General features: G+C 32.6%; 6 protein-coding genes across 9 annotated transcripts; 3 read left to right on the top strand and 3 right to left on the bottom strand.

The window, feature by feature from the left end:
• Positions 1–918: 918 nt before the first annotated feature.
• LOC111701832 (uncharacterized) lies at positions 919–20,951 on the bottom strand. 4 transcript variants are annotated; one of them, XM_023473308.1, is made up of 8 exons: positions 20,573–20,950; positions 19,569–19,631; positions 19,029–19,056; positions 17,675–18,591; positions 15,946–16,133; positions 4,571–4,820; positions 3,993–4,083; positions 919–1,023 (listed from the first exon to the last, which is right to left on the bottom strand). In XM_023473308.1, the coding sequence occupies exons 1-8, from the start codon at positions 20,583–20,585 to the stop codon at positions 969–971; spliced, it is 1,605 nt and encodes a 534-aa protein (XP_023329076.1). In that variant the 5' UTR covers positions 20,586–20,950; the 3' UTR covers positions 919–968. The 4 variants fall into 4 exon arrangements, with proteins under 4 accessions (XP_023329076.1, XP_023329056.1, XP_023329066.1 ...); XM_023473288.1 differs by having other exon boundaries at positions 939–1,023; positions 3,931–4,083; positions 20,573–20,951; XM_023473298.1 differs by lacking the exon at positions 919–1,023 and having other exon boundaries at positions 3,536–4,083; positions 20,573–20,649; positions 20,721–20,951.
• Positions 6,560–7,373, top strand: LOC111701868 (cuticle protein 7-like). The gene is made up of 2 exons (XM_023473340.1): positions 6,560–6,662; positions 6,842–7,373. The coding sequence occupies exons 1-2, from the start codon at positions 6,657–6,659 to the stop codon at positions 7,313–7,315; spliced, it is 480 nt and encodes a 159-aa protein (XP_023329108.1). The 5' UTR covers positions 6,560–6,656; the 3' UTR covers positions 7,316–7,373.
• LOC111701872 (cuticle protein 7) lies at positions 10,441–11,119 on the bottom strand. Its single transcript, XM_023473354.1, has 2 exons — positions 11,063–11,119; positions 10,441–10,974 (listed from the first exon to the last, which is right to left on the bottom strand). Exons 1-2 carry the CDS (start codon positions 11,066–11,068, stop codon positions 10,501–10,503), a joined length of 480 nt encoding a protein of 159 aa, XP_023329122.1. The 5' UTR covers positions 11,069–11,119; the 3' UTR covers positions 10,441–10,500.
• On the top strand, positions 11,461–12,109 carry LOC111701892 (cuticle protein 7-like). The gene is made up of 2 exons (XM_023473374.1): positions 11,461–11,526; positions 11,611–12,109. Exons 1-2 carry the CDS (start codon positions 11,521–11,523, stop codon positions 12,046–12,048), a joined length of 444 nt encoding a protein of 147 aa, XP_023329142.1. The 5' UTR covers positions 11,461–11,520; the 3' UTR covers positions 12,049–12,109.
• Positions 13,967–14,630, bottom strand: LOC111701881 (cuticle protein 7-like). The gene is made up of 2 exons (XM_023473364.1): positions 14,576–14,630; positions 13,967–14,494 (listed from the first exon to the last, which is right to left on the bottom strand). Exons 1-2 carry the CDS (start codon positions 14,579–14,581, stop codon positions 14,027–14,029), a joined length of 474 nt encoding a protein of 157 aa, XP_023329132.1. The 5' UTR covers positions 14,582–14,630; the 3' UTR covers positions 13,967–14,026.
• LOC111701852 (cuticle protein 7) lies at positions 15,211–15,897 on the top strand. Its single transcript, XM_023473317.1, has 2 exons — positions 15,211–15,288; positions 15,361–15,897. Exons 1-2 carry the CDS (start codon positions 15,283–15,285, stop codon positions 15,844–15,846), a joined length of 492 nt encoding a protein of 163 aa, XP_023329085.1. The 5' UTR covers positions 15,211–15,282; the 3' UTR covers positions 15,847–15,897.
• Positions 20,952–22,729: the final 1,778 nt, after the last annotated feature.

Genomic DNA, 22,729 nt, shown 5'->3' with positions numbered 1-22,729 from the left:
TACAAAATGATATCCAGTGACATGTTTTATTATATTGTTAACCTGGAAAATATGTTAAATAAAGAATTGGAAAAATATTCATAAAAAGGAATGTGCGTATGGGGGGGGGGTTGTGCCCCACTGTAGACTCCTTAAAGAGGTTGTTCACCAATTTTAAGAGACATATCACCATTAACCATGTCTATGTACAGGATGTCCAAGTAAACATGGGAATTGAGAGACTGCTTGATTATCGTCTTTGATTTTCGTTTAATAAACTTTACAAAATGTGGTCTATCTTTTTTGTATCTTTAAACTTTACGGAAATATGAAACATTTAAACATTTTTGATTTTCAATAATATCTCCGTTAATTTTGAAGGTAAATAAGCTAGGTCACATTTTGGAAATTCTGAGACTAGCAACAGAGAAATGGACCAATTATACACGACGTCACAAGTGTCAAATATAACAAGGAAAACGAAATTTCCTCACATTAATTGACATGTTTTCCAAAATCAAATAAAATGTAGAAACAGAAAATAAGGAACGCATAAAATTGCACTTATTTTACTATAAGATAATCATTTTACTCTAAAATTATCACTATTATTAATCATTTTGTCGGACACAAAAACTGAATTGACACTCGTGACGTCAGAATAAAGCTGTACTGCAAGAGTGTACACATTCTACGTTGCCATCTATTGTACAAGAATCTATTGGGAGACTGGTAGTTTTCGGTGATAAAGGAAACCATGTTTCTAAGAAACCATTTTTCTAAGAAACCATGTTTCTAAGCAACCATGTTTCTAAGAAACCATGTTTCTAGGAAACCATGTTTCTAAGAAGCAATGTTTCTGAGACATAAAACATGTTTTTTAGAAGAAATTTTGGTTTGGTTTCATTCAAACTTTTAAGTATTTTAGTTTTGATTACATAGTGTAGATAACATTTATTTATAAATCTAGATATTTACAGTTAGATTTATCATAAATGATGAAATATTTGTAAACCGGTTTCCTCCAAGTCTGAGAAGCTTAACCTGAAATAAAACAGTTTAGTTTTATTCAAACTCAAAGTATTAAATATTTATAATGCAGGGTGTCCCAATAAAGATGCACAGTTTTGTAAAGATTTTATCTATATAATAAAACAAGACATTTTTCGGGGACACTCATGGGTTTCCTGGGGGTGACATAAGGCTAAACAAATTCGAAATTTTGTTTCAAATTTTTTAAAAAATTTTTTTCATTTTATTTAGATTCCATGGGCAACGCCGGGCACACTTCAGCTAGTAGTTAATCATTACTTTAGTGGAACCAATAGAACTTTGAAATAAGAAGATGACTGTGAGACTCAAGTTATGAAATTGATAAAAAACTGAATATTGCAACCGTGCAATGTTCCCAGACCTATTTCACTTTATAAGTTGACTTCCTGATCAAACAGTTTGCTATATTAAAACATAAAAAACTTGATTGCTTCAATGTCGTCTTCCTATTCCACAGTTTTATGGGTATCACCGTGCGTTTTTCGAGAAATATGTTTAAACTTCTGAGTTATCAAAATGTGATCTATCAATTTTAGGTTAAAATTATTTCAAAATTTGTGATTTAATAGCTCAGTCCTTATTCCAGCAAGCTAGGACTTTCGATCCCAATTTAACCTATTAAACATAATCTTTTCCCCTTTTCTTTTTTACTTTTTTGTTGGCGTATGCGTTTTAATTGAAAAAGAATAAAGATATAATTCTTATGTTTTTAAATATTCGGAAACTAGGAGAAGAGTTTACACATTTAAGTACAAAGTGTCGTATAAGTAAAATAAAATGCTGGGCAAAAAAATTGCTTTTTTTTGATTAAAAAAGTTGAGAATAATATATTTAAACCAGAGCTAGGAACTTTTGAATGGTGGATATCGGGATTAATGCTTGATCCACTTTTTTTCTTAATCTCGAGAGTAAATAAAGCTTGTTCTCCTCTTGTTGTTAATCTCCAGATTAATTAACCGATCGGGATTAAGGATATTCCATTATAAAGTTTTCAGCTCAGTTCTGATAACTTAGTTATAATGTTTTATTTTATTTTCAGATGGAAGCATAGTTCATATTCACCCTTTACGAAGTTAATCACGAAACCTTGTCCTAATTTATAATATACAGGGTTACCCACATCTAGCATGAGACTTCAGAGACGACTATACAGAATTATCTCTGTCTGCTTCATCATATTCATGATTCCATAAAACTGTAAAATTGTTTTTTTTTCCAAATCATTAAAAAAGCTGTTGAAAGACTTGATTCAAGACAGAAGAATTGATTTAACATAGGAATCGTCATATTTTTAGAGTTTTCAGTCATATTCAAAGACTCATTCTTTCTCAGATACTATATTCTTAGTGTCTCAAGTAAAAAAGATATAAAGCACTGCGTGTGGGCCTGGCACACCCTGGACTAACAGTGAGCAGCATTTGGTTTTTTTCTATTGTAAATCAAACGTGTTTTGGTCATTTTGTTTATTCTATAAATTTTCATTCAAAAAAGCATAAAAGGAAAAAGGCTTACAAATTATGTTTAATAGGTCAAATTGTGATTGAAAGTCACAGCTTTCTGGAATATTGACAGAACCGTTAAATTCACGTGGGCATGGATACCATGAGTTGTAGAGTGAGAAACAGAAAAATGCAGGAATATGACGATATTAAGCAATACTAAAGTGTATTTGATGTTGTTGCAAAGCAAATATTTTTAAAAATAATTTATTAAATCGTGTAATCAGTGGAATAGCGTTTGTTTACACTGCACTGTTTGTTTACACTGTTTCTCATATGTTTATTGAACTATTTAAAGTCACAATTGGAATTTAAAAGTCATCTACATAGTCCAGAATTTTCTGGATCTTAATTTATTCATCTAAAAGTATGATTTCGAGACCTTAAAAGGTCATTTCAAGAATCATTAAAGATACATGAATTGATTGAGCAGAATTAATTAGTTCAAAAAATAGAGTTTTATACTCTTGTGTGTTATTATCTAAATTGGTTTTTGGAACGACAATTTACAAGGTTCATGATATTTCTTTCAAAATAGATATGCACATAAATTTTGATTTTTGTTTCCAGATGATGAACACAACTTATTTAAATTGATGTTACAAACGAAAGCATCAAAATTATGTACACTGTACAGGATGTACCATACCAACATAGGAAATTAATAAACTCTCTTTGTATTTTAAGATTGACGGAGATATCAGATATGCCATGGACAATTTATAATTTTATTCAATAAATTTGGATCTTCAAAATATTGTAATTTGAGACAAATGTTTTTTTTCTCAAACAATCATTTTGAACTAAATTAGGTTAAGTTTATAACTGCTCAAACTCAAATTATCAAAAAATTAGTTAAAAATGAAATTTACAATTACGATGCCCATACTTACTGACATACATAAATATATATCTACTTTAAGATATGGATAAGTAAAATGATAAGGTTATCATGTGTTGCATGCAACTCTCGGCAGTATATACACGGCCCAAATACTAATTATATATATGTGTTTATCATATTGCGGGTTTTTTAACCAGAAGTAAAAAGTTAGGTTGTATTTATAAAAGTTGTTTATATGCTTAAAAAGAATTTAACATGTTATAAAAAGTATTAATAAAAAGTTGTATAAAATTACTAATTCAAAGATGTGGACGATTACCGAATTAGTCATGGACGAATATTAATAATGTGTTTACGAATCTAAAAATGACGTGAGCTAATATTTTCACGATTTGGACGAATTTTATAAGAAATTTAACCTTAATCTCTGCGTTTTTTTGGGACCAGTACGTTTTCTGTAATCACAAAAGTTTTGGTGATTTATCTTACAAAATGTTGCCTTGCAGAGAGTAAGACCCAGTAAGCTCCAATATATATTTGATAAAAGATACTAACCCATCGTGAATAGATCTGCTTGTACTTGTAGCTCCAATATATATTTGATAAAAGATACTAACCCATCGTGAATAGATCTGCCTGTAGCTCCAATATATATTTGGTAGGTTTTATATAGAGTATCCAGGATGAATATTGCAGTGGCAGCAACACCTAGGACATATTTTTTTTTTAAATCTGAAGGTGATTTTTGTCTTATGCATTATAAATATTCTATCAATGATTTACTCAAAGATTTTGCAAAGGAAGGAATTGAGTCTTTGCCAGTGCCACACACTCTGATTTTCTAATCTTTATTCATCTGTGCAACCCAATATTGAAAACCTTAGATATTTCAAACTAAGAATTCTGTTAGAAAAAAACATCTTACTCAGATGTATCTAAGGTTTGCGCCATCATGTTGCAAAGATATAAGGATTAGAAAACTTAAGCTTGTGGCAAAAACATAATTTCTTAATACAATTTTGTAAAGTCGTGTGTGATTGAAGAAATTGAATATAAAAGTTAAATTTTTGAAAATTGTTTTGGAACGAATTTTTAAAAAAATATTTCAAAAATTTATATATAAATTTCAAAAAATTATTGAAGACAAATCTTTCTTTTACTTTAATTTTACCAATATTTCTTAATTATTGCTTACCAATGGCAAGATAGATGGACTCGTATGGCACTCCTGCGATACCCTCTACAGGGGCGTTAAAATCTACCAGGGGCCCTGGGATCCCCTGACGAGATATAAGGGGCCCTGGGAGCCCCTGGCGAGATATAAGGGGCCCTGTTAGACTCTGACGAGACATGATGGGTGTTGAGGAAATTGTAGATGGATGAAAATACTCCTGGTTCGAAAACTCTTGGAAGACTTCTACTCTATTTCTTCGCCTCTCAGCAAACTAAAAATTTTATTCTAAAGGGACTGTACATGTAATTTTATTCTAAAGGGACTGTAGATGTAATTTTATTCTAAAGGAACTGTACATGTAATTTTATTCCAAAGGGACTGTACATGTAATTTTATTCTAAAGGAACTGTACATGTAATTTTGTTCCAAAGGGACTGTACATGTAATTTTATTCCAAGGGGACTGTACATGTAATTTTATTCCAAAGATTATGGAGATATTTTTGATTTTCTATCTAAAAAATCATATATTTTGATTGCACTTTTCTTTAAAGTTTTTTAGATGGTTATACAAATTAGATCTATAGTTTTTGAAAGAAAAAACTATTAAACTAAACATTAATTTTCCATATTATATGCATGTAGCCTATATCAACGTGGTGACTAGAGAATGAACAATAAGGACGCACATTTTTAGAACGGACAAAATTGTGAAATACATACAACTTTCTTTGCAGTTTTATATTAAAAATATAGAAATATATCAGCTATGCCAGAATGTTCATCTTTCATTGGTCGCCATTTTAAATAGTTCTGCTTGTGTGGTTGAAGTGCAATTAGCAATAAGAACAATGACTTGGCAAACATTGCATATATGCAGATTAACAAATTGGACTCTTATTGCATTTATGCAGACTACCAAACTGGACTCTTATTGCATATATGCAGACTTACAAACTGGATTCTTATTGCCTATATGCAGACTACCAAACTGGACTCTTATTGCATATATGCAGACTAACAAACTGGACTCTTATTGCATATATGCAGGCTACCAAACTGGACTCTTATTGCATATATGGAGACTGACAAACTGGACTCTTATTGCATATATGCAGACTAACAAACTGGACTGTTATTGCATTAATACAAGCTAACAAACTAGACTGTTATTGCACATACAAAGACTAACAAAAAGGACTCTTATTGCATAAATGCAGACTAAGAAACTGGATTCTTATTGCCTATATGCAGACTAACAAACTGGACTCTTATTGCATATATGAAGGCTAAGAAACTGGACTCTTATTGCATATATGCAGGCTAAGAAACTGGACTCTTATTGCAAACAAACAAAAAATAAATAAAGTTTTCTTTTACACCAAGACTGCAATAGATGATTTATCTATTAATCTTTACGGGATAGGTTGGTTTGGCAGAGACTAGCATTTATTAAATGATTTCTAAAAAGAATTCATATTCAAAACCAGAAAGATACTGAAAAATTTCTGGGATTTTTTATTTACTCGTGCGATTTCCATTGGAGACATATTTTACCAGAAATCCCTAGTATTTCATCGGAGACCCACAAATATTTAATTGAAAACAGTATATTTTATTTGAAACGCCATTTCTCATCAGAGACCACCCCCCCCCCTTATCTCATAGTAGACAAATGCATTTTTTTGAGGACTTCCCCAAGTCATCAAATTCCTGGCCCCTATTACGAATTACGAAATGATGCAAACGCCCTTATTATGTATCAACAAAAAATTTTCTTTTTATAAAAAAAGAATTATTACTAACAATACCTTTAAAAAATGATTTAACATTCAGGGTGAACTGGGTGACAGGGGTTAAGAACTGTCCCCTCTCTAGTCTTTGAATATACTGTTGATTGGAATAAGCAGTCAGATAAAATACTCGTTGTATACATATATTGACATAAACTTGATTACGCCCAACCTTTTTTAATCAGACGAATCTTCCGCTACACTCTGCAGACTTACGTGGTTTGTGCACCATGCACCGGGTACAGTTTAGTATATAATGCCCGGGTCAGATCCTTAAACCATCAGTTTATCTAAACCAACTCAACCATTCAAATCATGAAGGTAAATGCTGTACATATCAACAATGATATAGGTTGAAAATATTTAAATTATGATATCTTAAATTATTGCATTAGCAAACTCTTCAGAAACTTAAGATTAAAAACACCAATGGTTTCTTACAATACAATGCTTTTTCTTTTTTCAGTTTTTGCCTCTTTTATAACAAATTTTATTTCCAGGTCTTTATTGTTCTTGCTCTGGCCGCTGTAGCAGCAGCTGACAATGCTCCCAGATACGGATATGCACCTGCACCAGCTTATGCTCCTGCACCAGCTTATGCTCCTGCACCAGCTTATGGTCATGCTGCTCCTGCCTATGCTGATGAGGCACCAGTCTATTCCTTCAACTATGGTGTAGCTGATGATTACTCTGGAGCTACCTTCAACCATGGTGAGAACAGGGATGGATATGCCACCTCTGGATCCTACTCTGTTGCTCTTCCTGATGGCAGAATCCAGACTGTCAACTACAAGGTTGCTGATGCTTACAGTGGATATGTTGCTGATGTTACCTACTCTGGAGAGGCCAAGTATGCTTCTGCTCCTGCTCCTTACAAGGCTGCTCCTGTCTACAAGACTGCTCCCGTCTACGCCCCTGCTCCTGCATATGCTCCTGCCCCTGCCTACAACCCTGCCCCAGTCTACCATGGATAATTTCACAGCCATTTGTATTTATATATTTAAGAAATAAAGACTGTCCAATCTATAATAATTTAAGCCAACATTTAAGATCAGCAATGGTTATTTATAAAGCTAGAGCAATCTAGAAATAATATTAGCATTTAAAATAAAAGCTATGGGCATCTAGCCATGTTTTTATGAAAATTGCCGAATCAATATCATTCAAAAACAAAATCAATTCTTAAATTGATTCCACAACTTTCTTTTTAATCAGCAATAGTTGATCTAACCAATTTGGGCAAAAAGTTTCACGATTTTAAAATTTTCAGATCAAACTCAAAGAAGCATGGTTGTAACAAAAAAGAATAAGGCCAGGAGAGAGAAATAAATTATACCTCGAAATAACTGAAATATAGAACTTTCCAAAGACACCTTGATTTGAAAATTGAACAAAAATTCTTCCCACTTCCATCTCTGAAATTTTTTTTCTAACACTTTTATAAAAGAAAAAATTTTAAAAATATAAAAAAATTACTGACAATATTAATCTTTAGAATGTAACCCATAATCTTGAATAATTAAAAATGCCTGGGTAGGCTAAAAAACTTTTTTAAAAATAGAACTCCATTAAAATTCTTTATAATCCTACTTTAAAGGGAGTGTTCGCGAAAAATGAAAGGGGGTATAGGCTTAATGCGATAAAAAAGCGCTTTTTTTTTCTCCTTATAGACGCAACAGATAGAAGTAAGATTAGTAGCGATCTAAAGCGCTTTTTTATCGCATTAAGCCTATACCCCCTTTCATTTTTCGTGAACACTCCCTTTAAGAGGTTTTTAAATATCTAAAACCTCTAAAGTTTCCTCTTAAAATATTTAAAATGGAGAAATCAGGCTTCCAACAGTTCTGTGCAGAAACTTTTTTTAGAAGAATCAGAATGTTAAATAAGAATAAAAATTTTCATTGTCTCTTTAAATCTTAATCTAGTTTTTTATTTATGATAATAACTCCAAAATTTCAGAAAAGCAAATTTTACTTTTGTAAGTTTACATACTCTTCATTGCAAATGTTGTGATATTTCAAAGAAAATTTTCCAATCATTGCAAAATATTTTGTCATAACTTAGACGTAAAAATTGACCTTTAAACTTCTTAAGAAAAGTATCAGATAAATGAGGATTAAAGATAACATAGAAAAAGAAGTCAAATATTTCTCTTTAAAAGCATGTCATCCTTAATTTTCCCTTTCCCATTTTGAATTAGTATCCAAATTAATCATTTCTTTATTAAAAGCTGGGTTTTTGTATGCAACAATTTTGATTGTATCTAACAATGATCAGTGTAGTTGATTAACCTAAATACATACGTCACAATCTAGCGTACATTTTCCTCCATTTGTCCTGACGGGCCCGTCAGGACAAATGGAGGAAAATGTACGCTAGATTCTGACGTGTGTATTTAGGTTAATCAACTACACTGATCATTGTTATTAGTTGCAGTACGCGGAAAAGGGATTTGAAAATAAACCAAAATTTCGTGGAGGGGGGGGGGGTGATTTTATTGATGGACTATTTGGGTTATAAAAAGAATTGTAACTTTTTCTTTACCTTAATCATACATGATAAAATTGTAAATGAAGACAACTTCTCATAAATATACAGTGCTCCCCAAAATAATATGGTAAGTGATGATGACTTTTCATAAATATACAGTGCTTATTGAAAAATAGATTGCATATTAAAGAAAAGTCGTCTTCACATCACCCTTTTATTACCGTATATTTATCAAAAGCCACCAATCTTTACCATTCAATTTTGGGAAGCACTATTTATTTAATACAAGTCGTCTTTATTTTCCACTTTATTTTGGAGAGCACTTAATATTTAAGAGAAGTCGTCTATTCCTACTATATTTTTTGGGGGAGCACTGTATATTTATAAGAAGTCGTCTTCATTTTCCATATTATTTTGGAGAGCACTGGATATTTTAAAAAGTCGCTAATACTTACCATTTTATTTTGGGGAGCACAGTATCTTTTTGAGAAGTTTTCAATGATTATTTTTCCATATTATTTTGGAGAGCACTGGATATTTTAAAAAGTCGCCAATACTTACCATTTTATTTTGGGGAGCACTGTATATTTATGAGAAGTTGCCTTCATTTACCATTTTATCATGTATGATTAAGGTGAAGAAAAAGTTTCAATTCTTTTTATAACCCAAATAGTCCATGAATAAAATCCCCCCCCCCCTCAGCGAAATTTTGGTTTATTTTCAAATCCCTTTTCCACGTACTGCACCTAATAACAATGATCAGTGTAGTTGATTAACCTAAATACATACGTCACAATCTAGCGTACATTTTCCTCCATTTGTCCTGACGGGTCTTGTTAATCTAAAAACTTATCTATGCAGGTTCATGTTAAAACAATCTCTTTTCAAAGAAATGTTATTTACTTTCTGAAAAATTAAAATCTGCAGTAAAAGTTTTATACCATTTCGCAATTTAAATTTCCATTCCTTATCATTTTTTTCTAAAAGTTGACTTGTTTATGCTAATATCTTTTTTTTAGAATGAGGAATTGTAATGGTGTAATAAAAGTTGTCTTTTAAAGCATTGTATTTTGTAAAATTGCTTAGATATAGCAAATTATAATTTAGTACATAAGGGAAGTTTAAGCAGGTTTGAGTATTTTATTTTGGTTAAGGATCGAAAAAAGGTCAGTTTTCTATAAATAACCCCCTTTACTTTAATGATACCATGAAATGCAGAATGTAGAACGCAACTAATTATAACCAGGCATTAAATAAACTTAAACCAGGCATAAAATAACTGAAACTTTATTTGCTTATTTCTTTTTCTGTAACCACCATCATTAACACCCTGTATTTTAATTTATCTCTACATAAATATCCCTCTGATCTCAACCTGCCACAGATCACCTGACAATCTCCTTCCTTCCAATCAACTCCTTACCTATCCAAAAATATATCTTGATATGTGTAACCAATTATATTCAGTATCGTAAATTAACTTTGGGCCAACCACTCAAAACAACCAACCCTGGTAAGGCGGGTCCAAACTGCATAGTAAATTGTGATTGCTTAATTATACTATCTCATGCTTTGTAGTTGAATAAATATATGAATAAATGAATGAAAATGCAAGTTGTATTATTTTTATTTATTTCATAAATAAATAAATAAACTGAAGTGAGTTAACTTATCCATGGTAGACTGGGGCAGGGTTGTAGGCAGGGGAAGGGTTGTAGGCAGGGGCAGGAGCGTAAGCAGGAGCAGGGGCATAGATGGGAGCAGCCTTGTAGACAGGAGCAGCCTTGTATGGAGCAGGAGCAGAAGCATACTTGGTCTCTCCAGAGTAGGTAACATCAGCAACATATCCACTGTAAGCATCATCAACCTTGTAGTTGACAGTCTGGATTCTGCCATCAGGAAGAGCAACAGAATAGGATCCAGAGGTGGCATATCCATCCCTGTTCTCACCATGGTTGAAGGTAGCTCCAGAGTAATCATCAGCTACACCATAGTTGAAGGCATAGACTGGTGTCTCATCGGCATAGGCAGGAGCAGCATGACCATAAGATGGTGCAGGAGCATAAGCTGGTGCAGGTGCATATCCGTATCTGGGAGCATTGTCACCTGCTGCTACAGTGGCCAGAGCAAGAACAATAAGGACCTAGAAAGAGGGAGAACAAATGAAAAAAAATTTCATGAAAAGAAACATAAAAAAGGAATTATGCTTTATTTCTGTATTGTATTATTACCTTCATGTTTGGATTGTACTGTGTTGGTTAGAATCAACTGATAGTAAAACCATCTGAACTATACATTTTATATGAATCTCAAACCGGTGCCAAGTGCGCCAACTACCCATTGTGTTGGGGCGTCACCACACATCAATCTGGATATTTTGGAAAATAAAAAAATTTGTTTAATTTATTTTCATCAAAATAGTGCTTTCAAAACATTTTATTCTTTTTAAGATTTAAAAAAGCATACATTTTTGTCAACTTTTTTTCTAATCTCAGTCTAATCAAATTTAATTAGTAGAAGTCATTGAGATAAATTAAATTATCAAAATTATCATATTATTTACTTGCAGAAACATAAACAACATTTTTTAAGATACAATCAATAATTATGCATCTAAGACTAGTTTGGGTTTAGTATAAAATGAATTAATGAGATAGGTCAACCATCAGTTGAAACAAGACAACCAAACATGAAGGTGAATATCAATATACATATATAAGTTTTTTTTCGCACAAAATACTTATCATTTTTGTATTTTCTCGTATTTACATATTTTTAGGTCTTTATTGTTCTTGCTCTGGCCGCTGCAGCAGCAGCTGACAATGCTCCCAGATACGGATATGCACCTGCACCAGCTTATGGTCATGCTGCTCCTGTCTATGCTGATGAGACACCAGTCTATGCCTTCAACTATGGTGTAGCTGATGATTACTCTGGAGCTACCTTCAACCATGGTGAGAACAGGGATGGATATGCCACCTCTGGATCCTACTCTGTTGCTCTTCCTGATGGCAGAATCCAGACTGTCAACTACAAGGTTGACGATGCTTACAGTGGATATGTTGCTGATGTTACCTATTCTGGAGAGGCCAAGTATGTTTCTGCTCCTGCTCCTTACAAGGCTACTCCTGTCTACAAGGCTGCTCCTGTCTACGCCCCTGCTCCTGCATACGCTCCTGCCCCTGCCTACAACCCTGCCCCTGTCTACCATGGCTAAGCTATCATTAACGTATTTCTTTTTATTTATCTATTAATGGAATAAAACATAAAACCTCTTATTTACGAAATTATTATTTGGGACAATACTCGAATAACACTGAAATAATAAGGTAATAATTGGTAATAGCAGATTCAAATTTTAGAATGTCCACAAATTTAAACTTCTTAAAGTTTTATTGAAGCATTATTCATGTTTTATGCTGTTCCAGCTTTTTATTAGATGTTTAGAGATGCTTTACAGTTAAACCTTTTGCACCAAGAAACCAGGCTTTTGCTCAGGAGTAGAAATCTAAACACTTCTAAAATAAAAGTGATAGAAAAATGGAGAAAAATATGCTATAAAATATTGTAAGAAAAATTGAAATCAAAAAGCTACTTAACCAAAAGTAATAGAAAAAAAGAGGTTCCTACAATGATCTAAAAAATATGTTAAGAACACATTTTTCTAGCTAAATACTTTCATTAAAACAAATATGAAATTAGATTTAAGATTATTGCCTCAGTGTACAATGGAGAAATGAGAAAGGCATCTTTTTAATTTGTATTTGCAAGGCTCAATAAAAAATTTTTTTGATCTAAGGCTCTGTCACTATTAAGCAAAGAAATTTCACTTTTAACTCAATTTTGATTTTGAAAGTCGGCCTTGCGTTCAAACGCAGAATTTATACATCATTTAAAAGTTTTATGTGTCTCAAATGAATCCTAAACAATTTCTCCACAATTCTACATTCTCAGTTCAACTGCCATACATTGCCGGTCACTCCCTTAAATGGTATTTTCCAATCTATTAAAAATTTACCATTTGTTACAGATATCATTTTCATTAAATGGACTTTCAAGTGACCTTTCGTTCAAAGAAGTCCAATTCAGATTCACAATGGTATCCTTTCAACCTTCAACAGATCAAGGAAAAGGGAGACGCCTTACTTATTTAAATGAAAATTAGAGTAATATATGAATTATATGCTTTTTTGTGGATTAAATCTAAATTTGTTGAATAAAAGCATAAAATTCAGCAAATATTTTTTTATATAGTTTCTAAAGGCGGCAGAAAACAAAAATTATCAATAACATTTTTACATTGGTGAATGATGTATAACAATAAATAAAAGCATTGACGAATCATGTCCGTTTAAATTTTTTAATTGGACTGTTACTGTAAATAACATCAAATCATAAAACTTTGTATCATATTTTTAAACAATTATTGAGCATAAAAAACGTTATCCTTAGGTTAAAACACATTCACTTATTCTTTTTTAATTGACCATTCTTTTTTCTTCAAGATTTTTCAAATAAATGATTTTTTCCTTCATATGGACTTTTTATGGACTCTTTCCATTCGCTAATTAAACCTTGCCCGACCATAGTTAAAACAAAATATTTCTTGACAAGGCTTTTCTTTTCATACTTTTTTCTATCCATTTACAAACAGATTAAATAAATGTTTGAATATGCCCAATTCTAGGTTTAAAACTTTGTATTTGTAAAACTGCTTAGATTTATTTTTACTCCTAAAAGCCAAACAACTTATGATGTTTTGAACCATGCTTAAAAAAAAGATTCGTATAACTAAATACGGACCACTTTTTTTCTAACTGTTGTTAATTATATTGTTTTATGTTGTTAGTAGATGAGATTCGATACAAGCATATTTTCTTACAAATGTATTTCAGTGGGGTTTCCATTCACTTAAACCATATTCCATAGTTATAAAATTAACTTTTTTCATAACATGCTTACTTTACAACAACATCAAAAACATGAAACAGTCATTAAAACAAATTTGCTTCCTTTTTTTGATAATTTTGATGTTCTTCCTAAACCAGCTAGTTTTATTTAGATAAAAATTATTTTTGCATTCACTTAAGATTGTGCAAATTGTAGAATTTAACCATATAAGAGAAGGTCAAGAATGGAAGTTTAGCATTTATATTTCTTTCATAAATAGATAAATACATATTGCTACTATGAACTTATCCGTGGTAGACTGGGGCAGGGTTGTATGCAGGGGCAGGAGCATATGCAGGAGCAGGGGCGTAGACGGGAGCAGCCTTGTAGACAGGAGCAGCCTTGTAAGGAGCAGGAGCATAAGCAGGAGCAGAAGCATACTTGGCCTCTCCAGAGTAGGTAACATCAGCAACATATCCACTGTAAGCATCAGCAACCTTGTAGTTGACAGTCTGGATTCTGCCATCAGGAAGAGCAACAGAATAGGATCCAGAGGTGGCATATCCATCCCTGTTCTCACCATGGTTGAAGGTAGCTCCAGAGTAATCATCAGCTACACCATAGTTAAAGGCATAGACTGGTGCCTCATCAGCATAGGCAGGAGAAGCATGGCCATAAGATGGTGCAGGAGCATAAGCTGGTGCAGGTGCATATCCGTATCTGGGAGCATTGTCAGCTGCTGCTACAGTGGCCAGAGCAAGAACAATAAAGACCTAGAAAGAGGGAGAAAAAATAAAAAAAGATTTCATTAAAAGAAATGCAAAATAAGTTTAAGTTTTGTATCCTATTTTTACCTTCATGTTTGGTTTGTATTGTGTTGGTTAGAATCAACTGATAGTAAAACCATCTGAACTATACATTTTATATGAATCTCAAACCGGCGCCTAGTGCGCCAACTACCCAAAAAGCGTCGGGGCGTCACCACTCACCACACATCAATCGGGAGAACTTTGGAAAGACACAAAATCAGTACAATATTTTTTCTTCGTAGTATTGAGTTATAGCTAAAACCAAAGAAAACTTAAAATTTTGAGAACCATGTTTTAAAAGTAAATCCTAACAATCGTTTATACGTAAATTAAAAATGCTTTTGTTCATGAAACCCTTGTCCAGAGGCGCAAATATAATTTAAAGTTTGATATCTACGAGTAACTGTAAACTCAACACAAATAAAATACAGTTCAGAACTGTTTTTACATTAAAACAGTGGCCTTTAGCCTTGAGAATTGAGAAAGATAAAAATATATTTTTTAAAACTAACTATAGTATAATAAAATTTCTACAATAACTCTTTCTTTCTTTTCATTCTGCAGGCGGGGGGGGCGCCCCCCCCCTCTCAGGTGCTAGGGGAGGGCACGCGCCCGGCCGCCCCCCCCCTAGTTGCGCCTCTGCCCTTGTCATAGGAAATAATCAATAATTATGCACCTAATAGTTGTTCAGGTTTAGTATAAAATGAAAAGATCAGATAGGTCAACCATTAGTTGAAACAAACCAACCAAACATGAAGGTGAATATCAAAGTATTATTTCAAAAACAACATTGTTGTCATATTTTTCCCCTCAAATTTTCTTATTTCAAGGTCTTTATTGTTCTTGCTCTGGCCGCTGTAGCAGCAGCTGACAATGCTCCCAGATACGGATATGCACCTGCACCAGCTTATGCACCTGCACCAGCTTATGCTCCTGCACCAGCTTATGGTCATGCTGCTCCTGCCTATGCTGATGAGGCACCAGTCTATGCCTTCAACTATGGTGTGGCTGATGATTACTCTGGAGCTACCTTCAACCATGGTGAGAACAGGGATGGATATGCCACCTCTGGATCCTATTCTGTTGCTCTTCCTGATGGCAGAATCCAGACTGTCAACTACAAGGTTGCTGATGCTTACAGTGGATATGTTGCTGATGTTACCTACTCTGGAGAGGCCAAGTATGCTTCTGCTCCTGCTTCTGCTCCTGCTCCTTACAAGGCTGCTCCTGTCTACAAGACTGCTCCCGTCTACGCCCCTGCTCCTGCATATGCTCCTGCCCCTGCCTACAACCCTGCCCCAGTCTACCATGGATAAGTTCTCTTATTTCTGTATTTATCTATTTATGAAATAAATATCAAAGATAAAGATTGTTTAATGTAAAATATCTACAAAGATTCTAAAATTTTAGCCTACCTTGTTTTGCATTCTTGATTTAGGGCTTCTCCTGACAATTTTCTTTTTGATTATGTGATGTGTTACTGACAGATTTGGTTGATTTCTTCCTCCATTAATATTTGGTTGATTTCTCGTTCCATTAATAATATTCTCTTGTGAATTTGTGGATTGGATTGCGGCATTGTTTCTCAACTTGGCGACTCTTCCTAGGCCATCAATCAATCAATTTTTTGTTTGTGCTTTATAGAGAGAGCTAATAATAATTCAATTGCATGTAAATAGTAAATAGATTTAAAAGCGGGATCACACATTTTGAAAGGGGGGTCGGGACAATTTATTAAATTCATTGTCAGGCCTAAGAAGACGTTAGGCAGTTGGATTCTTGTCAGTCCTCAATTCTCAGAATAAATAAAGCGTGGACGGATAAATGTGCTGCCATATAACGACCCCTGCAGGCAGATCAATATAAAAATCCCTACAACACCAAACTTTCGCAATTAGATCGTAAGAACCTGATCATGTTCCGGGGACAAAAACATCTCTTCTTTAAATTTATTTTGACTAAAATGATTATTGTGGAGTTAATCTCGTTTTGATCCTAGTAATTCTAAAGAAAGACAATGCTCTGCGTTAGCTCTTAAACCTAGTGGGGAGAGATGAAAAAAAATATTATTATTTTCAAAAGATGAAGGTGACAGGATAATTAAATTATTGTGTTTCTAGAAGCACTCTGCTGATCATGATTTTTGGTAATCTAAAAACTAAAACTAGCAAATAACTCTTTGAATTTTTAAAATTTTGTTGTACGCTTTTTTAGAATTCGCGGTTCCTCCCTTTAAATTTCAACTGGTTACTAAATTGTTTCATAGAAAAGTTTCATTTAATTTAGCGCTTAAAGGGGTCCCGCTTTCATTCTTTTGATATATTTATGTTTTCCTGTGTCCAGTCAACGCTTAAATTAATGTACTATGGCAAACCCCCCTCCCCTCCCCCCTCCTACTCTATCTACCCCCCCCCCAGGCTATCCTTTCCTTACCAAGTTGAAATGAATAATTGGTGTGTGAACTTGTTTCTCCAACATTCTTCCAAATCAGATACAGTGTGAGTCAACTTACATTACTCTCAGATATTTTCCTTTTTTAATCATTTCAAGGGACTGTAAGAGTAATTTCAAGTGACCCTCCATGCAAAGATTGATATGCCCGATTTATAACGGTACCCTGACAATAATGTGAAAGATATTGTCGTTTTTCTAGGTTTAAAAATAATTAAAATCTGAAAATAAGTTATAGAAATGCTCCAGCTATTTTTTGTAGTGAAATCAGAATTGAAAATAATCGTTTCCAAATTTGAAAACATTGATATCTAATTCCTACTTGATAAGACAAAGCTGCTAATGGTACCATTGTGAATCGGGCATTGTCTTCTTTGAATGAAGGTTAACTTGAAATTACGCTTACAGTTCCTTTAATAATGATTTTTTAAATTATTAGATCCGCGTTTTCATCAAGAATAGAGAAGACTTTGAACGCCTTTAGGATTAAATTCCGCAAATTTTGCTTTCACTCATAAACGTTAAAAAAAAACATTTTTTAATTAATGCTTGTCTAACTTTTTTTTAAAAACCCATAAAATATAAAAAAATTAAATACTGATATATTCGAATTCGAGTAGTACAATTTCTAAAAAACTCTTCTCATGTTTTCTGAGTTACCCTGTAAACTGGATTGATTGATTGAATCGGTTCCTGGTGTGAACACGGTTCTATATATTTCAGGTTTCATCGAACTTGTCTCAGGGTGTAGACTAATACTTTGCTCCTTATTATCTTTAGAACCTGCTTTACCAAGAACCGCATTATTTAGTTCAAAATCAACTTTAACGACTTCATTTTCAATCACACTTTTACCTGTCTCAAAATCAAAATCACGTTTCTTTATTTCGATGTTTGAATCACTTTTTTGTTTCTGAATGTTTAAATCACTTCTTTTTACTATTTTTCCTCTTTCGTAATTTGTGATAACTTTATTATAAGTCTTTTCAACAAACTTCTGTTTTGAACTTTCGTTTTTAGTTTGACGAGGATTTGACGAAAAGTGTTCCAAAGTGTCATTTATTCTCTTTTTCTGATTCTTTCGTTTAATAGAATTTGAAGAATTTGCTTGTTTGAGCTTTTTTATATATTTTGTCTTCGTAATATCTTTACCTGGGTTGGATTTCGTTTTTTCTTTGGAATACGTAGGATCTTTGGAATATGTAGGATCTTGAACTTTATATCTGGTGTTTATAGGATCTTTGGAAGTTATAAAATCTTTGGATCGTTTAGAATCTCTGGCTTGTGTCAGGTTTTTAGGTTTGGGAGAGTATTTGGATTTTGAAGACTTTTCATCTGATGCTTCAGGGACTGTATCATCTGTAATAGTTGCTTTAGGGACTGTATCATCTGTTGTTGATACTTCAGCTACTGTATCACCTTCAGTAGCATTTTCAGAATTCGCATCATTAGTTTTATATACAGCGTCATCTATTGCACTAATTGTATAAAAGGTTCCATGTCCCAGCTCTAAACTGTTTCCCAGAGATCTTATTGTTCGTCCAAGACTTGGATCTGAAGCAACAACTACTGATTGGGTTGTATTGGATTCTAGAACTCTACTGAACACTCTGAAATAGAATGAAAATAACATCCTAGGAATAGTCACCTCTAGCCCCCCCTCTTTAAAAAAGAAAACAACCTTAGTGAATATATTTCTATTTTAATCGAACCTAATCTAGAAAAATGTTTGTAAAGCAGTTGGGAGGGAACCAAGGAGTTCTCATGCCAAGGAATTGAGTCTTTGCCTCAAATTCAGTTTTTGTAAAACTTATATCTTTGCAACCTTATGATGTAAACCTTTGATATTTCAAACTTACATTATTTGATCTAATAGCATTCATAGTTTGAAATATTAAAGGTCTACGACATTGGGTTGCAACGATATTGAAATTAGAAAATGAGAGTTTGTGGCAAAAACTCAATTCCTTTTGATCCACAGGGAATACTAATTTTCGAAGTATGAAAAACGTTAAAAAATAACTAAACATTGTGCTCAGAGACCTACCTAACAAGAAAAACTGCTAAAACAATAACTAAAAAATTTACACCATTTTAGAACAAAAAATAATAACAAAAAATTTTCTGGTTAAAACATTTACGTTTTTGATTGTCTTAATAAAGATGTTAGAAAAAGGTATACAAGATATCAATGGGTCTTTACATGTTATACATATTATAAATATCTAAATATGAGATTTTGAAGATTTAAAAATTATAAAAAAAAAGTTCTCGAAATTTTTATATTATTTAAAGATAATTTTTTTTTGATGCTCTGATGATGTAAAGAAAACTATTTCTTAGACATCAAGGAGATTTTTCACAAATGTATTCTTTTACGATGAAGAAATTGTTTAAAAAGTGAATCTTTAAAGTTATCAAATTAAAGTTGATTCATTTATTCAGGATATTAAAGAAAAAAATATTTAAACTTGAAAATTAAGGCGTTGAAAATGAAAATGGTTTCACTATGTAATATAATATAATATATATAATATAAAATAATGTTAGAAAGTATTTTGTAAATGTTTATAAAAATGATATATTCCTGAGAAGAGTGTAGCAGTATCTAGGGTAAATACAGAAATACCGCCAGTTTGACGATCTTCATCTGAAAATAAATCATGATGTAATTAATAAGTTCTTAATTCAAACTTTGATTAAAATTAACGATATAATAGGGTGTCCTTTAACTTGTGTCTTATAATTTTGCTTCCGTTTGTGAAATCCAAATCTGTGATTGAAAAAAAAATTATATTTAACTATATGCATGCATTTTAAGTTGGAAAAAAGTTCGACTCTTGTCAAGTCGAAAAAAATATTTTAAAAAACCAAGAAGACTTTCCTTTGAACCGACTTGATGATTCCGAAGATGTTTGAAATATAGCTGAACACAACTTTTATCAGAATTTAGGGAGCTAGACCCCACAAAGTGAAATTTTTATTAATCAATGTCCATTGTCCATTGATCAAAGTATAGATTGACGGGTTTTAGTTTCCGCCAGTCTCTCTCTGAGTATATCTTAAGAATTTATGAAAACAATTTATATTTAGCAGAATTGGATTGAGATAATTAAAAAATTACAAATTGACACATCTTAAAATACATTTCTGGAAAATTGAATTGCACGAATATCGACGAATTACTTTTGTAAAATGTTATAGGAGTCTTTTCTTATATATTTAATAATAAAGATAAGGATACCGTTAATAATTGATAATAATATTAATAATAATGATAACTGGCTAAAATGGGTTTGCCCGTGGAATTGTAGGCATATGCTAAATATCCTACGTTACCCAAGAAGGGGAGAGGGGGGTTATTCGCATTTTGTTACATCTTTTGAAGTGTTAAGGGTTGGCCTGCAATAGGTAGCATTTACAATCTATATATAAATTTGGCTTGTCTGTCTGTCTGTTTGTTTGTATCCAATAAACGTCAAAACGGCTGAACCGATCGGGCCCAAATTTTTTGTGGGACATCTAGGGACCCCAGGGAAGGTTTATGAATAATTATAATAAAAATAAAAACAGCGATAATAATATTTTTACCTTCGATTAACATTTTATTCCTGTTTTCTGAACCAAGATTTCATTTTTAACTTTTCATTTAATTCTTCTCATTGTTCCTACATATTACAATTCACATTTATGATTATTTAAATGCCATGTATGATGTCACTTTAATGTAGGTGTATACCGTGTTTATTGAGTATACACGAAGTAATGTATAGTTCTGATTTCCCGGAGCTCCTCCAACCCTGTTTTCTCTCTGGGTTCCTGGTCAGTACTGAGAGAAATTCACGAAACCATTCCAGAATCTGCACTCTGCAATATAAATCATTAATTATGCGAAACTAGGCTTAACATGGCATTAAAAGCATGCAGCAAGCTGTTATTATAATTAATTGCTGTAAATAATTCAATTTTGAACATGATTTTATGTTTTGTAACACAAAACTTTCCTTCTCCTGTTTTATACCGATAAACGTGTATTTACTTTTCATAATATTTTGATGAGCATAGATTCTCATATTTTATCATTCTTAATCTCATTACAGTTCAGCAGTACATTTACACTTCAATTTTTTGTATAAATAAATCAAAATTATGCAAGTTCATAGAGACGAAAACTCATTTTATAAAGTTAATATTTCGGCATACAACCTTCCTCCGTAACCCTTGCCATGTTATTTACTTTTTTAAAATATATTAATAGGTTTTGTGTTTGGTAGGGTTATCTAAATCTGAATCAAAATTTATTTTTGGCCTACACACACTGCACAGAGGTTTATCTTTTATATACAGGCAATACAAAACCTACACACTTCTAGTCCACTTCTATCCCACTCCAAGTCCATTACTAGTTCACTCCTTGTCAACTCCTAGTCCAATCCTAATTTACTCCTAGTCCACTCCAATTCCACTTCTAGTCCATTCCTAGTCCACTCCAATTGTCATATCCTTGTCCACTCCTAGTCCATGTCTAGTTCAATCCTAGCCCACTCCTCTCCACTCCAAATCCACTCCTAGTCCACAATAAGTCCACTCTAAGTTCACTCCCAGTCCACTCCTAGTTCACTCCCAGTCCACTCCTAGTCCACTCTTAGTCCACTTCTAGTCCACTCCTATTCCACTTCATTTTCACCGTAAACGCTCACAGTAATATACTAAAATATATATATATATATTCAANTGTATATAATTTATATAGATTATATTTGTTGTAGTATTTATAATTTACATATATTGTATTTGTATATTGTGTATATAATTTATATAGATTATATTTGTTGTAGTATTTATAATTTACATATATTGTATTTGTATATTGTGTATATAATTTATATATATTGTATGTATGAAGTTTGATATGAATTCAAACCCAAAGATAACAGGTATGACATGATTTAGATTTGCTAATGAGAACATTTTATTCCACACTTTAATTGCCTCTTGTTTATCATATCTCGGACGTGTATGGAGTTTAATATTTACAGGGACATATAATAAACATAATTATATCACAACATAACATTTTTATTCTTTAACACTCATAGCAAAGGCTTCGAAAATTCAATAAAACTTTGACTGCAACAATTACAATTCTTATATGTTTTAAAACTATAGATCGTGCATGATTGATTTGACAAGGTCTGCTCAATTTGAAATAATTCACTTTTAAATTTGTCGTAATTTCTGCTAAAAGGAAAGATAAAACAGGCTAAAAGGGACTGTGGACGTGATTTTAAGTGACTCTCCATTTTTAGAGTGGCATGTCAAATTTACAACAGTACCCTTTAAACAGTACCCTTTAAACAGTACCCTTTAAACAGTACCCTTTAAACAGTACCCTTTAAACAGTACCCTTTAAACTGCTCAAAGATTTATGCTACAGTGACAGTGTATGAAAATGTATGTAATGAATGGATGTTTGAAGATACAGGGTGTCCCAATAAACATGAGAATTCAGTGACGAATTCGAGATCGTCTTTGTTAAGAATTAGCATTGTAATACCTGATTTCAAAAGCCATAATCTAATTATGTCTGCTATAGTTTATTTTATGAAAATGGTAAATGGCTGCAATAATGTGTCTGTAATTTCTCTTCAAGATGAACCGTTCAGCCGACTTTGTTAACTGTGTTTGTGTACTGTAATATTCTTGTTTTACTAAGTACAACCGTATGCAGTCAAAACATAAACAAAC

Source organism: Eurytemora carolleeae, unplaced genomic scaffold, assembly GCF_000591075.1.
Source record: "Eurytemora carolleeae unplaced genomic scaffold, Eaff_2.0 scaffold23, whole genome shotgun sequence".
Taxonomy (NCBI): Eukaryota; Metazoa; Arthropoda; class Copepoda; order Calanoida; family Temoridae; genus Eurytemora; species Eurytemora carolleeae.
The sequence above is the reverse complement of the archived record's forward strand: the minus strand, read 5'-3'. Positions and strand labels throughout refer to the sequence as shown.

What these genes read in the sequence shown, in the direction of transcription:
- LOC111701832 (XM_023473288.1), bottom strand. An exon ending in TAGAACCGTGTTCACACCAG is followed by an intron (nt 16,134 to 17,674) that starts GAACCGATTCAA and finishes TTGATGGCCTAG; the next exon opens with GAAGAGTCGCCAAGTTGAGA. An exon ending in AATCAAGAATGCAAAACAAG is followed by an intron (nt 4,821 to 15,945) that starts GTAGGCTAAAAT and finishes TAAAATTTTTAG; the next exon opens with TTTGCTGAGAGGCGAAGAAA.